Source organism: Accipiter gentilis, chromosome 7 (genome assembly GCF_929443795.1).
Source record: "Accipiter gentilis chromosome 7, bAccGen1.1, whole genome shotgun sequence".
NCBI classification, from domain to species: domain Eukaryota; kingdom Metazoa; phylum Chordata; class Aves; order Accipitriformes; family Accipitridae; genus Astur; species Astur gentilis.
Window position 1 is genome coordinate 20,951,790 of NC_064886.1, and position 12,736 is coordinate 20,964,525.

General features: G+C 35.0%; 1 protein-coding gene across 6 annotated transcripts in view; it reads left to right on the plus strand.

Moving 5' to 3' along the window:
• Positions 1-12,736, plus strand: part of SFSWAP (splicing factor SWAP) — a 49,558-nt gene that overhangs the window by 10,392 nt on the left and 26,430 nt on the right. For all 6 annotated transcript variants that reach the window (XM_049804954.1, XM_049804955.1, XM_049804959.1 and 3 more), the window contains exons 5-12: positions 802-1,027; positions 1,487-1,602; positions 2,490-2,625; positions 5,247-5,484; positions 5,814-5,945; positions 6,306-6,399; positions 8,753-8,930; positions 11,502-11,735. In XM_049804954.1, the coding sequence (XP_049660911.1) occupies positions 802-1,027; positions 1,487-1,602; positions 2,490-2,625; positions 5,247-5,484; positions 5,814-5,945; positions 6,306-6,399; positions 8,753-8,930; positions 11,502-11,735 (1,354 nt within the window). The remainder of the gene's footprint in view (positions 1-801; positions 1,028-1,486; positions 1,603-2,489; positions 2,626-5,246; positions 5,485-5,813; positions 5,946-6,305; positions 6,400-8,752; positions 8,931-11,501; positions 11,736-12,736) is intronic.

Here is a 12,736-nt window from a genome sequence, read left to right on the forward strand (position 1 = left end):
AGGATGAAATTAAAGACAGTGAATGGTGAAGTTCATTCATTCTTGTTCTTTTCACTTCTTGGTTTTGATATGGCAGTGTTCCTTAGATGGGATTTCAGGAGTGAAAATGCCTGGATGCTGCTTAACTTTATTAATTTTCTTTTTTCTTTTATTGCTAAAGTGTTCAGTGACTCTTTATGGGAGTGTGACAGCACATAGGAATTGCAATTCTTATGTTGATCTTAAGATGCAACATGTTCCTTCCAAGGAAGTGCACAGTAACGAGCTTTTATAGTTAGGGAACAATATTTGCACATTCAGTGGTAACAGAATAAAGGACAGCTGTTGGGAGGAAGACCATACATGTTGACCCTTAGAGCACCTTGTGGTATTGTAAGGTAGGGCCACTCTAAGTTGGCACTGCTGTGTCAGGAAACACATCTGTCTCCTGTCTTGTTACAGGAGAAGTGTCTATACGGCTATGGAGGGTACTTGGCTTAAAATAACTTTCCTGCTAAATCGAACTCAACCAGGATTTGTTCCTCTCTTCAGTTTGGTGTGCAATGGCAAAAATAGTTGTGCTGATGGAAGGAGAGGATCTTGCAAAAGGAAATGAATGAGCAGCTAGGGAAGATTGGGACTGGGGGTTTTTTTTAGTGCTGATGTGCTTTCGCTAGTTGGAAGTGATTATGAAACTTGGTTGCTAGAGAAAGCTGAGAACAGGGGCAGGGAACTACTGCTCTTTCTAATTCCCTCTGGAGTTCTAACACACTTTATAAGCTGCTTATGAAAATAAAAATATATGTTATTTTACTCCCACAGCCACCAACAGCAAAAATGCATGCGATTATAGAACGAACTGCAAACTTTGTCTGCAAGCAGGGAGCACAATTTGAGATTATGCTAAAAGCCAAGCAAGCACGCAACTCCCAGTTTGACTTCTTACGATTTGATCACTACCTCAATCCCTACTACAAATTCATTCAGAAGGCTATGAAAGAGGGACGATACGCTGCTCCTTCTGAAAATAAAGCGGATGAGAAAAAACGTAAGTTGTTGCCTGCCTGTCAAATGGATGGCTTCAGGATGTGAATCATTGAAACATCCACTGGTCTTTTTTGGTAAAATAGCCACATCTTTTTGGTGCACTGCAATGGTAGTGCTGTTATCCTGCAGCTGAGATTGATGTGATGATTCAAAATTTTGCTTAAATTGGAGAACATTTTTAAAAGAAAAGATGGTTTTGGGAAACTTTCACGTACAAGAGCTGCTATGATCTTGGAGCTTTTTGAAACACTTGTATAGCTTTAGTCCAATGGAATGTTGGTCTGTGCACTTAGGTTTTAGTTTTATTGATGGCCAGCAATATCTTCTTGTATCTATGCTTTTCAGCAAATTTATGAAAACGGTAGTTTCTTAAGAATGCATGCTTGTCCTGTACCATCTTTCTTTCCCAATACAAATCCATAGGAAACCCAAATAAAATTCAGACATTGCTTTTATTTAGACTCGAGAGTCAAATCTGAGGAGGAAGATGATGACGACGATGATGATGATGGAAATTATCTGCATCCGAGTCTCTTTGCATCTAAAAAGTGCAGTAGGCTTGAAGAGCTCATGAAGGTACTTGACCCTACTAAAATTACTTTCTATCATGTAAAACATCTGATTCATGGGAATAAAAATTCTAATATGCAGGTGTTAAGATCTTCTGTTAACAAAGATTATTTTTTTAATTTTTTTTTCCCCTAGACTTTGTCTTAGTAATTTAAGTCTGTTTTGGTAAACTTCCAAATTACCTTTTCTCTAGTATGTAAATTGTTATTTTTCCATCTGGAAGGAATTATATTTCTATTTTTGATGCCCTCTGGTATTGAGGGCATCACTCAAGGATTTATCGCACAGAAGCTGTATTGAAGCTGAAAAGATTAAGATATTTAATGCCTTCTGTATATAAGCTGAGGGAATGTTTTCTTTTTAGATTTTAGTAGATAAAATGTTGACATGAAGTAATAGTTTCAGCAAATAATATTTCAGCAGAATGTACTACTCATTTAATGTAAATTTTGCTGGATGTTTTAGTTATTTTTATTTTCTGAGTTTGATCAGTGATGGAATAATAATAGGAATGACAGATGGTTGTACATACTTGAGGTTTTCAGAGGAATTGCAGTGGTGCTGACTGATATTTAGACAAGTCAGGTTCTGTGTCTTATCCCAGCCTTGGCAGTAAATGAGTAAGAGTAATACCCACTTTTTTTTTAATGCCATGGATTTCTGTTCACATTAAATGTAAAGTGTTTTTTGTTTTGTTTTGTTTTCCCCTGATTTTCAAAAATGAAGTTGGTTCTGATGTGAGACCTACAAAAACAGTAACTTCAGTGTTTGGACAATATTATTGATGTCTATTAACTTAGATAAATTTACTTTCCAAATTAGATTGACACTATCATGCTTTGAATACATACTTTAAATTTTAATCTCTTTTTCTATTCTCAAAATTTTTTCAGCCTTTAAAGGTAGTAGACCCTGATCATCCTCTTGCAGCACTGGTGCGCAAAGCACAATCAGATAATAACTCGTCTACACCACAGTCAACAGATGGGGCAGCTGTACAGACATCACAAGCAGAATATTCTTCTGATTGTAAGTGCATTGTGATTAGGCAGCTGGTGGTGTGTCTTGATGAATTATATGTGGATGCTGGTGGGAAGAAAGTACATTAGCTTCGTACGTGATAATTCGTAACTGGTATTCTTTTTCAATCTCCTGAATCTTTGAAAGGGCATTCTTCCACTGAGTACCTGTTGAATTGTTAGCTGCTTAGGAAAAACTGAAGTGGGGTGGAGGGGGTGGACAGGTGGGAGGCCAAGTCTCCAGTCTGTGAGTATGGTTAGCACAATACCCTTAATGTTTTTTCATAACTTCCATCAATTTCTATTAATGAAGCCTAGTGAATGCCTCACTGTTGAATATAAAACTGTCCTATAAAGTCATTCATGAGATTCCCATTAAAAATAGCTTACTGTATTAAGCAAAATGCAGATGGTAAATCTACTTTGAGCGGTTTTGCTGAAGTGTCTAACACTAAGAAAAATCTGCAAAGGTAAAATCATGTAAATGGAAGGATCCCACTGAAGTGATAAAACCAGGTTTTAGTATAATATTCTGTTCTAAAGTTGGAAGTAGTTTTATGGTAAATAAATAAATCTTTTATTATACAGTCAATTCTTATAATTTTTCCTTTATCTCTTATTCTGTGCACTGGTGCAATGTTATATGTAGAAAATAAAATTCAGGAATATGCAAGATTCAAACTTAAAAATTGATCTTTTAAATTATATTTCTCATTACAATACCTGAGAGGGAGTACTAACTTTTAAGTTCCATAGCTACAGAGGGCAATAATCCTATTTTATTTTTTTCTCAAAAGAATAACAAAAGCAATTATATATTTAAATAATAAACAAGCAATGTGGAAAATTGTATGCTCAAATGCTTTTTCTGATACTGAAATACTAAGACTTCCTCCTATTTCCAAATTATTATTAAATCTTTAATCTTAGATTTTTCTTGATAAATGTAAATACTCTTCTGTCTATAACCTCTTTTAAGAATAAACTTTGCTATGAAATTTTTAGCAACATTATCTTAACTTCTCTGGATGTGTCTGCTTTCCATTATCTTTGAAGCTGCTTAATGCAGGCCTTGTAAAAAGCTCCTGCAAATTTTGTAAATTCTGATACTCAAAAAGGTGACGTCAAACTTAATTGGGTTTATGTGCCTCTAATTCTTCCCAAATTTCAGAATTCTGAAAGTCCTTGATTCCTTAAATATAGAAGTGAAACTTAATCTTTCATATATGGGACTTACCATTTGACACTACTGAGATATAAGAAAATTTATATTGCAACCTTCGCTACAGTAGGGTTTCATGATATTATAAATTTGTAGGTAATGAGTAGTATTAGTTCATGGTGATGGTGGTGGAGTTTTTTGGTTTTTTAGTAAAGTTGTTGCAGGTAAGTATCACCATAATGATCTGAGTTGATTTTGATGCCTTATAGGTTCAGGACCCCCCAAAGGATTACAGGTGGTGTCAGGGTGAAATATATGGAGAAGAATATGCATGGAAGTAATTTTAAAACTGTACCTTAAGAGAATCTTAAGAAAACTGAAATAAGATTTCTATGGATAAATTACTGGTTATTCCAAGAAAAGACTATGATCAGAATAAGTATTCTGTAGAATAATGCTCATCAGTTTTCTGATTACTTTCATGCCAGGCTTGAATCTGAATGTGTATGATGCCAACTGGGAGATTATAATTTAGTAGTAATACAAGTTAAGTTTGCAACTCTTCTCCTTGCCTTTAAAACTTAACAGATCTTTATCCTGCTCTCCTTATAGATAACTTATTCTTTGAAGAAAGTAAATACTGCCACACAGGAATGTTTATGAAACTTTTAAGAGGATAATTCATTATAATTTAATGCATCGATGAAACTTTCCCTCCAGAAATGTAAACTCTTACTGTAAATCCTTTTGAAATATTTTACCTGAATACATTCTATTTATATATCTTTCTGCAGAAAAGCTTTAGATTTACAAGAAGTAACTGCCATTTAAAAGTGCTAAGCTAATTAAAGCATTATAAAATACTGTCCTGAAATAAAGCAAGCAAGCCATAAACCTTTGCACTCTCAAGAAATAAATATTTAGAATTGAAGAAGCCTCTAGTGTGGAAAACTTGCTCAGATAGGTTGTTCATTGTGTTGGTGTTAAAATGCAAAATCTGTCTACTTTTTGAGGTTTCAGTAAGTAGGTGTGTGTCTATGTATAACAATGTAGTAGTTTAAGATATATATATAGTGATGCTAGTGGTTTAATTTCTCGACATTAGTTTTGAATATATATGTATTTCTTTCTTAATGCATACATAGTTTTAACTGAGTTAAACTGCCAGAGGCCTTCTCTGGTTCACTTCTTTATTCATACCTATTTGGCTTCCGACTGACCTTCAGTACATTCTGATTCTGTCCCTTAATCTACATATTTCTTATTCATCCTAAGTGCATCAGTAGGAGTGTTCTTTTTTTTTCTTTGGGTTGTTTTTTTTTTTACGCTAGAAATTAGGTACTACTTCTTAGTGTGTTGTGTGAATCCGGATTCTCAATATATTTGTTCTGATGCAGTAATGGTTTGGGTTTTTTATTAGGTGTTTTTCTTCTAATTAGAACATTGTTCTTAAATATGTCTTTTTATAGCAACTGTGGCAGCCATGTATTATAGTTACTATATGCTACCTGATGGAACCTATTGCCTCGCGCCTCCACCTCCAGGAATAGATGTTGCCACCTACTACAACGCGTTGCCTGCAGGGGTGACTGTATCAAGCACTACAGGAGTAGCAACAGTACCTCCACCCCCCGGTACTACACCTCCACCTCCCCCAGAAACAACTGATAGCAGCAGTGGGTTGACTTCTACCACAACATCTACAAGGTACCACATACAGATTTGCTTGTTGGTTGGATGGGTCTCTTTCCTGCACTTCAGTATGAAGTATTCAGTGAGGGTTCTCTTATTGGTGATTCCTCAGTAACATTCACCAGTGTTTATACAGCTTTTATTGCCTCCACTTTGGTCTTTGATATTGTACATGGTTATTGTTACTCAGCTACTAGGAATTTTTTGCATGATGGAAAATCAAGTTATTTTAACTGCATAATGAACCCAGAGAACACACCTCTGTGATGTTTTTTCTGTTAAAGCAAGAGTCTGAAAGATATTTATGTTCTATTTATAAAAATGGTGTATTTTGATGTTTTCAGCACAATTGCTCCAGTGGTTGCTATTATACCTCCACCCCCAGATATTCAACCTGTTATTGATAAACTAGCTGAGTATGTTGCTAGGAATGGGATAAAATTTGAAACCAGCGTTCGTGCGAAGAATGATCTCAGGTAAGAGAAAACGTTATTTTAACTTTTAAAATAGAAGTTGAGGTTTTAATTTTTAAATATATACCAGGACATGTGGGTCTCAAGAAGAGAAGTACTGTCTTTTTTTTTAATTGGAATTCAGGGACCTACTTAAAGGTAATGCCAAAGCATTGTTGCCCAAATCCTCAAAACAACCAACCTAACAAAAACTTCTCTAGAAAGGATGCTCTGAATGTGTGTCCTCTGGAAGTTTAGGTATAAGTTACAGTGCTACCTAACATCAAATAGCATTCTGTTGGCTAGAGAAAATTAGATGGCAAAGCACTGTTGGTATATACTATGTTCATGTGCATTTTCACATACTCAGTTTTCTTTTAACAGATTTGAGTTCCTGCAACCGTGGCACCAGTATAATGCTTATTACGAATTTAAAAAACAGTTCTTCCTTCAAAAAGAGAGCAGTGATAACTGTCAGGTACATATGTGTTTGTATATACATATATTAAAAATGGAATGTAAGTGAAAAAAGGACTTGCTTATCTGTTGTGTTGCGATGAGACTTTTTAAAAATGGAACACTGAATTCTGGAGAAATTGTTCAGCAAAGGATGTGAATGCTTTTTTTTGTTGTTGCTTTTTAGCTTTGTATAGCATTTAAATAAGGATACATAAGGTGATGTGATATTTAGTTCTTGGTTTTTAGTATAAGCAGCCACTCGGTGTGGTTGTAATATAAAATGGCAACCTGAAAATCTTTCGGCTTTCTATACAAGGGAGTATATGCTTTGTGGAGGTTTAGAGCTTTGTAGGATTGGGATTAGTGTTCTGTTGTCAGAAAGGTAAAGTATAGGTTTTTAACAACCATATATTCTCATATGGCTCATGGTTCTTTATAGGACAGTAGCACAGTAGCTAGACTACGTTTCTGACATGCTTTTTTCTGAGGGAGGTTTTGTTATAGAAGAGTCCTGTCATGATTGACTGAAACAATATTTGAGCTTCAAAATCTTGCATCAGTTTCCTACTTACTTTGCTGCTTCTAGTCCATGTTATTAGAAAGTGATACCCAGACTTGGCATCCTTGTTTTTAACTGTTCTCATGTTAGCTAATCTCATTACATTGTTCTCTTACTGAAAAGAAAATTGCAAATAGTATCAGAAATACATTATCTGATGTTAACTTTTCATGGGAAAGAGCTATTTTTTTTTTAGGCCCTATGTCATTTGTCATCCCAAGGCTTAGATTGGGGAGCCTTAAACTGAAGAAGGTAGGCCTGTGGGTAAACTCCTCAAAATCGCTTTGTGGAAAATGAAGAAATTCATTACTAGTTGCTGTTTGAAACACTTGTGTCTAATACTTTGTTTTAATAGTGAAAAATGTTTTGCAAACACTGTTTTTAAAGATAAGCTGCGGTAAACATGATCTTATTTAGTTGTTAAATACAATGAAAAGTTGTCCTTGTACCAAAATGATAGCTATTATTCTAGAATTTATTATTTGCAAACCAGTGTGTTGAATTCATAATACTTAGATAATTAATAAGGACTTGTTAACATTTATTTTGGGGGGAAATTGTACACTAACCAAAGTGTAACAATAAAGGATTCATTTTAAGTGTTCAAATGAGTACAGCTAAGAAGCAAGCAGAAACTGGTTTAAGTCCCTTGAGGTCATGTGTAGCAATGCATATTTTGCTACTGCATGGTTTTGTAGATAATGCCATTCTCTTTAATTTTTTAGAATAATGATTTCAATATTATCTTTATGCTTTAGTAATGTATGTATAGGCAGATAATGCAATTGATTGTTCTCCTTTTGGCCATTAAAGTTAATAAGAAATTGTACTACTGGCTTCAGTAAATACAGGATGAAGTCCTTGATTTCCTTGTGCTTTTCCCCTTTGAGGATTTTCAGAAATTAGTTCTGTTGGTCAGGGAGTGGCTGCAGAGAGCAATGAAAGGATCCCTTCAATACCTGGTATTTTAACATCAAAGCATACTTAACAGTAGCCAGTGGAAAGCAGCCAAACTATTTATTGAGAGAGGCTCATTTAAATGTTAAATGACTTAATGTCATCACCTGACTCACCATGTAAATATTTTTAATTTTCTGCAATATCCATCTTGAAATATCTATACGGTGAGTTTAGAGGTCATTTTGAATGACTCGGTCATGTAATAGTAGAATCAGTAATTCTTTACTCTTTTGAAAAATCTCAGTACATCTGTACTGTTTCAGTTTAATGCCACAAAAAACATTGATAGGCCCAGTGTTCTTCAGCACAATGTTGGAACAAATCAAACATGTTAACCTGTGTTGATCCCTGTAAAACTTGATTTTGTAAAGCAGTTATCATTCAATTGTACATGAGGAAAAAATGTCATAAGCTTTCATTCTGTCACTGTGAATTAATTTTAATGGATTTTTTCCTGGACCCTGTAGATCAAGACCTAGAAGAATATACTTTGGAAAAAAAGTATATGCTTTTAGGGTCTACTTTTAAAAAACATAATTTTTAAAACAGTTGTTGGCAACAGCGTACCAGCTGAAGAATATTTTCTTTGCTGTTAAATAACAACACTGTTATTTAACTGTATTCTTACTGTAGGTCTATAGTTTTTGCAGCCTATCGGTTTACATGAAGCAGTGCATTATTTATAAGAAGCAGACTTTTGGTCATGAGTATTTATTGATGTAAAATTAGCTGTTATGTCATTAGCTGATACTGTGATTTTTGAAATGACTGACAAAATTGCAGCTCCACAGACACTGCGTTAATTTTTTCATGAACTACCCAGTTAGTAAGCTTGCACATTTCTTTTGAAAAGGGAGTATCTTCATCTGAAGATGTTCCAGCAGATACTGCCGGTGATACACCAAGTGAGACTCAATTTACAGATGAACATGCACCTGAAGATGCATCTGAGCCAAGTGCTAAGGGAGTTCCAGGAAATAAAAAGGATGTTCCTCCTTCTAAAACTGTCAGTGATGGTAAATTGGTAAAAGGTATGTTAGCATGATTTGTTGGCCCTGAAAATATTTGTTAGCATATACTAAAGAGAGGCAGGGGGAAAGTAGGGAAAAGAATTTCATCCTGCAGAAAATATTTTCATTGGAAGCATCAAAATAGCACTGAAATAAGTAATTTGATTGCTTTCATATTTCTTTCTTATCAGACTATCAGGTATTTATGGTCTGACAGAATAAATTGTTTTATTTCAGTTTTGTGCAAAGTTGAAGGCTTTCATCAGTGACCTCAGTAGAATCTTATTTTTGTCATTTTAAACTTGACAGTTATAAGTTCTGTGCAAGAAAGAAGTTATTCCTTCTGAATAAACCAGTAGTCTTGTTTGAAACCATACATATGGAGGAAGCATGCTAGGCTTACTACTCAGTTGCTCAGTCTTCCTGTGTTGGATATTAGTCATGCTGGAATAAAAGACCCTTTTCATGTCTAAGTGGAATGTTTTTCCTCTTGTAGTCATAGCAGCAGAGGGACAAAATGGCAGGATCTCTTGGAAGCCCGTCAAACAAAGTCAGCTAACACACTGTTAGTGTCCTGAGTTAGAGAAGTGATTATTTGTATCTGGGAACTGATTTCCTGGCCTATTGGGAAAAGATATCTTAAAATTTCTTCTTTTCAGTAAAAACTAGAAATTTAAATCTTTTAACTAGAACTGAAAGCCACTGAAAAAAACCAAACAAAACAGGAAAAACACTCTTGACCTGTGTTCCCATGGATGGGTGCTGCTTTCCTGCCACTTTAGTGGCTTTCTTAATTGCTGATAAGTTTATCTACTCCCTGTGGTCCCTTGGAATTCTTCTCTCTTCCCGCTCCTCACTGCGGTTTTCTTTTCCTCCACGGGCTGCAAGCTCCAAGCTCCTTGTTGTGGTTGTCTGGCTGTCCATACTCTGCAGTTTCTTCTCTGGGCAGGTTGAGTAGCTTCCCCAGGGAATGAGCAATCTTCCCTGTCTTCAAAGATGCCCTATTAAGAGAGTGTAATATACAACAGAAAATTATGTAATTTCTTCTTGTTGTGTTATTAATAAATGGCAAACTGGAGCCCATGGTTTAATAATAATAATCTCTGATCAAATTTAGATGAATGTAACCAGTGAGTCATTTCATGACAATTGTATTCCTATAAACTTATTTTCATTTCCTCTAATACGATACAAATCCCACTTTCTTGTAACCCAAATACAGTACTTGGCTGCAAGACAAACATAACATCCGCACTAGATTTTTCTTCTGCCTCTGAGGCAGTGAAATCCCATTGTAGGATTTGTTTTGTCATATGAAAAAGTTGGAAAATCACCATTATAATATCTCTTCTTCTGGAATTCTTGAGTTCTTTATTTCTGAGCCTATTTTCTTACCCCAGAATTACAAGATGCAAAGCTTATATTTTATAAACCTTGGTATGTAATTTCATTATTGTATTTAAATTTCCCTAATTGGAATCTTATAGGCTACATATGCAAAAGGCATTCTGAGAAAGATAAATAATGCAGCAGACCATATGGTAGTAGGTTGCTTTGCTTGAGATGTGTGAGAAATTCCATTCTTTATTCTTAGAAGTTGCATTTTGGATAAATGGTTTAGAGATTAATTCAGTGGGTGTTGTTTTTGGTTTTTTTTTTCAGAAAACGGTTCTCAAAAAACATTCCAAGGAAAATTCTGTGAGGCAAAAGGATTATTTCAGATTCAAGTATAGTTAGACATTAGCTATGCTTAATATTTTTTGAAGATGCATTAATACAGCCTAGCTTGAAATGATCCACAATTTCCTTTTCATTGTGATACTCCATTTTTTTTACAGGCGTTCTTTTTCCATTCAGTGTGCTGGCATGAGTGTGTTGTGCTGTCCTTTTGTGTGGGAGTAGTAGGGGCTGCTTGAAAGGAATAGTTGACCACCAATCTTGCTACAGCAACACTAGCTAAGACATTTGTGGAGAAGTACTTAGCTTTTGTGTTTATATCTCCTGTAATGAAATGTTGTTAACTCCCCAAAGTAATTAATTTTCATATAGATGGAGATAAGTCTTTAAATTCTGTTCTGTGAGCCTGCCAAATGCTATTGTTGTGCAAACCATCGATTTAGCGTGAAGGAAACATGAGGGACCATATCATACTGTAGTGTGTCAGATAGGAGCCTGAGCACAGAGCGTTTTCATCTTAAGCTTGGAAGAGTAGATTGTTCATTGGGGAGAAGAAGGAGTACTGAAACTGAAATTTATTTGGGACAGAATATGAAATTATTTATCTTATCTCAGGAAATGTAATTCCTGAGATGGTTTAGAGTACCTTTCTTTTTCCCTGCTGCTACTGAAGTATTGGGAAAAGACTTTGAGATAGATCTTTACAGGGTAAATGAAGTTTCCAACAATTGTTTAACAAAAAAACAAACATACAAACAAAAAGATTGTGTTGTCCTTTTCCCCAAAATAGTATAGCATAAGGATGATACCGGTTTCTTTTTTTTGTGGTGTAGTCTGCATGAGTAATGGATAAAGTCAAGAAATGCTTTGTACTGTAGTCTAATGATGTGTAAAATCTTACCCATTCATTCACAGCATCATTTGCTCCAATAAGCTTTGCAATCAAGGCCAAAGAAAATGACCTTCTTCCTTTGGAGAAAAACCGTGTTAAATTAGATGATGACAGTGATGAGGAGGAAGAAGAGGGCAAGGAAGGCCAAGAGAATGCTAATAGTGCTTCAAACCATACTCCAGCTGTTACTGCTCCTTGTACTGCTGCTGAAGAGAAAAAACCTCAACTTACACAGGAGGAGTTGGAAGCTAAACAAGGTATCCCATGTTACACCGGAAGCAAAATGAAAGATTGAGTCCTAGTTTGTAGTCAGGCAAACTACAAAACTGTCATGTGAATAAGTATGGCATTTTAGGTATTTTGAATCTTCACTATGTCATGTTAACAGGAATCAGAATTTCTTCCCATAGTTTCCTGCTTATTGTTAAGAATGAAATCTTCATTGGTTGCTCAGCTAAAATCAAACTTGTAGCACACTGCAGTTCAGTACTTTGCCCTGATGCATGATCTTTCTGAATTTTATTTTGTTTTTCAATTACAACCTCGGAGTAGAACACTAAACTTCTAGTTTCCAGATTGCGTTAACAGAGCCCAGAAAAAGGCATGTCTGTTTCTCATTTTCTTCAGAGAACAATGAAATGCTTCAAGCTATTTTTCAGTTATATAGCACTCCCATATAGACTAGTATCACCTTGTCGATGTTTTGTTACTCTTATAATGCAATGCCATTAAGTCTTTGTATGGGTTTTTCCTGTTACTGTGTTTATGTAAGGGCAGAAGGGTATGCTGTGTGAATTTGAATTAAATGATCTTTTAAAGGGATCAAATTTCCCCCTTTCCTCCCCAAGGCTGTTTCACAGCAGAGAGTGTTTAATAAAGTAGAGATGCTGTCAGTGTTTACCAGCTTAAAAACTTAATATTTTTCTTGCAACTATGAGTATGCCACAGGAATTTAATTTTTCATTTTCAAAATATTTTTTTTTTTTCTCCAAAGTAGCAGTTCCTTTGTAAACTTTAGTAACACAAAGTATGCTGTGGTGATACATATCTAAAGCAAACATGAAATGTTTTGTATGATAATCAAAACAAAGTGTAAAACATGTTTGGAAAAATTTGTGTGTTGGAAGAAATGTGCAATTGAACAAAAAAAAAAGGTCATCTCGTATATGCGTAGAGCACAAAAGTGGAAGTGTAAGATGAAAAAATTAGAAAAATGACCCATTAGGCACACAGTTAAATGAATTGGCTTATTCTCTTT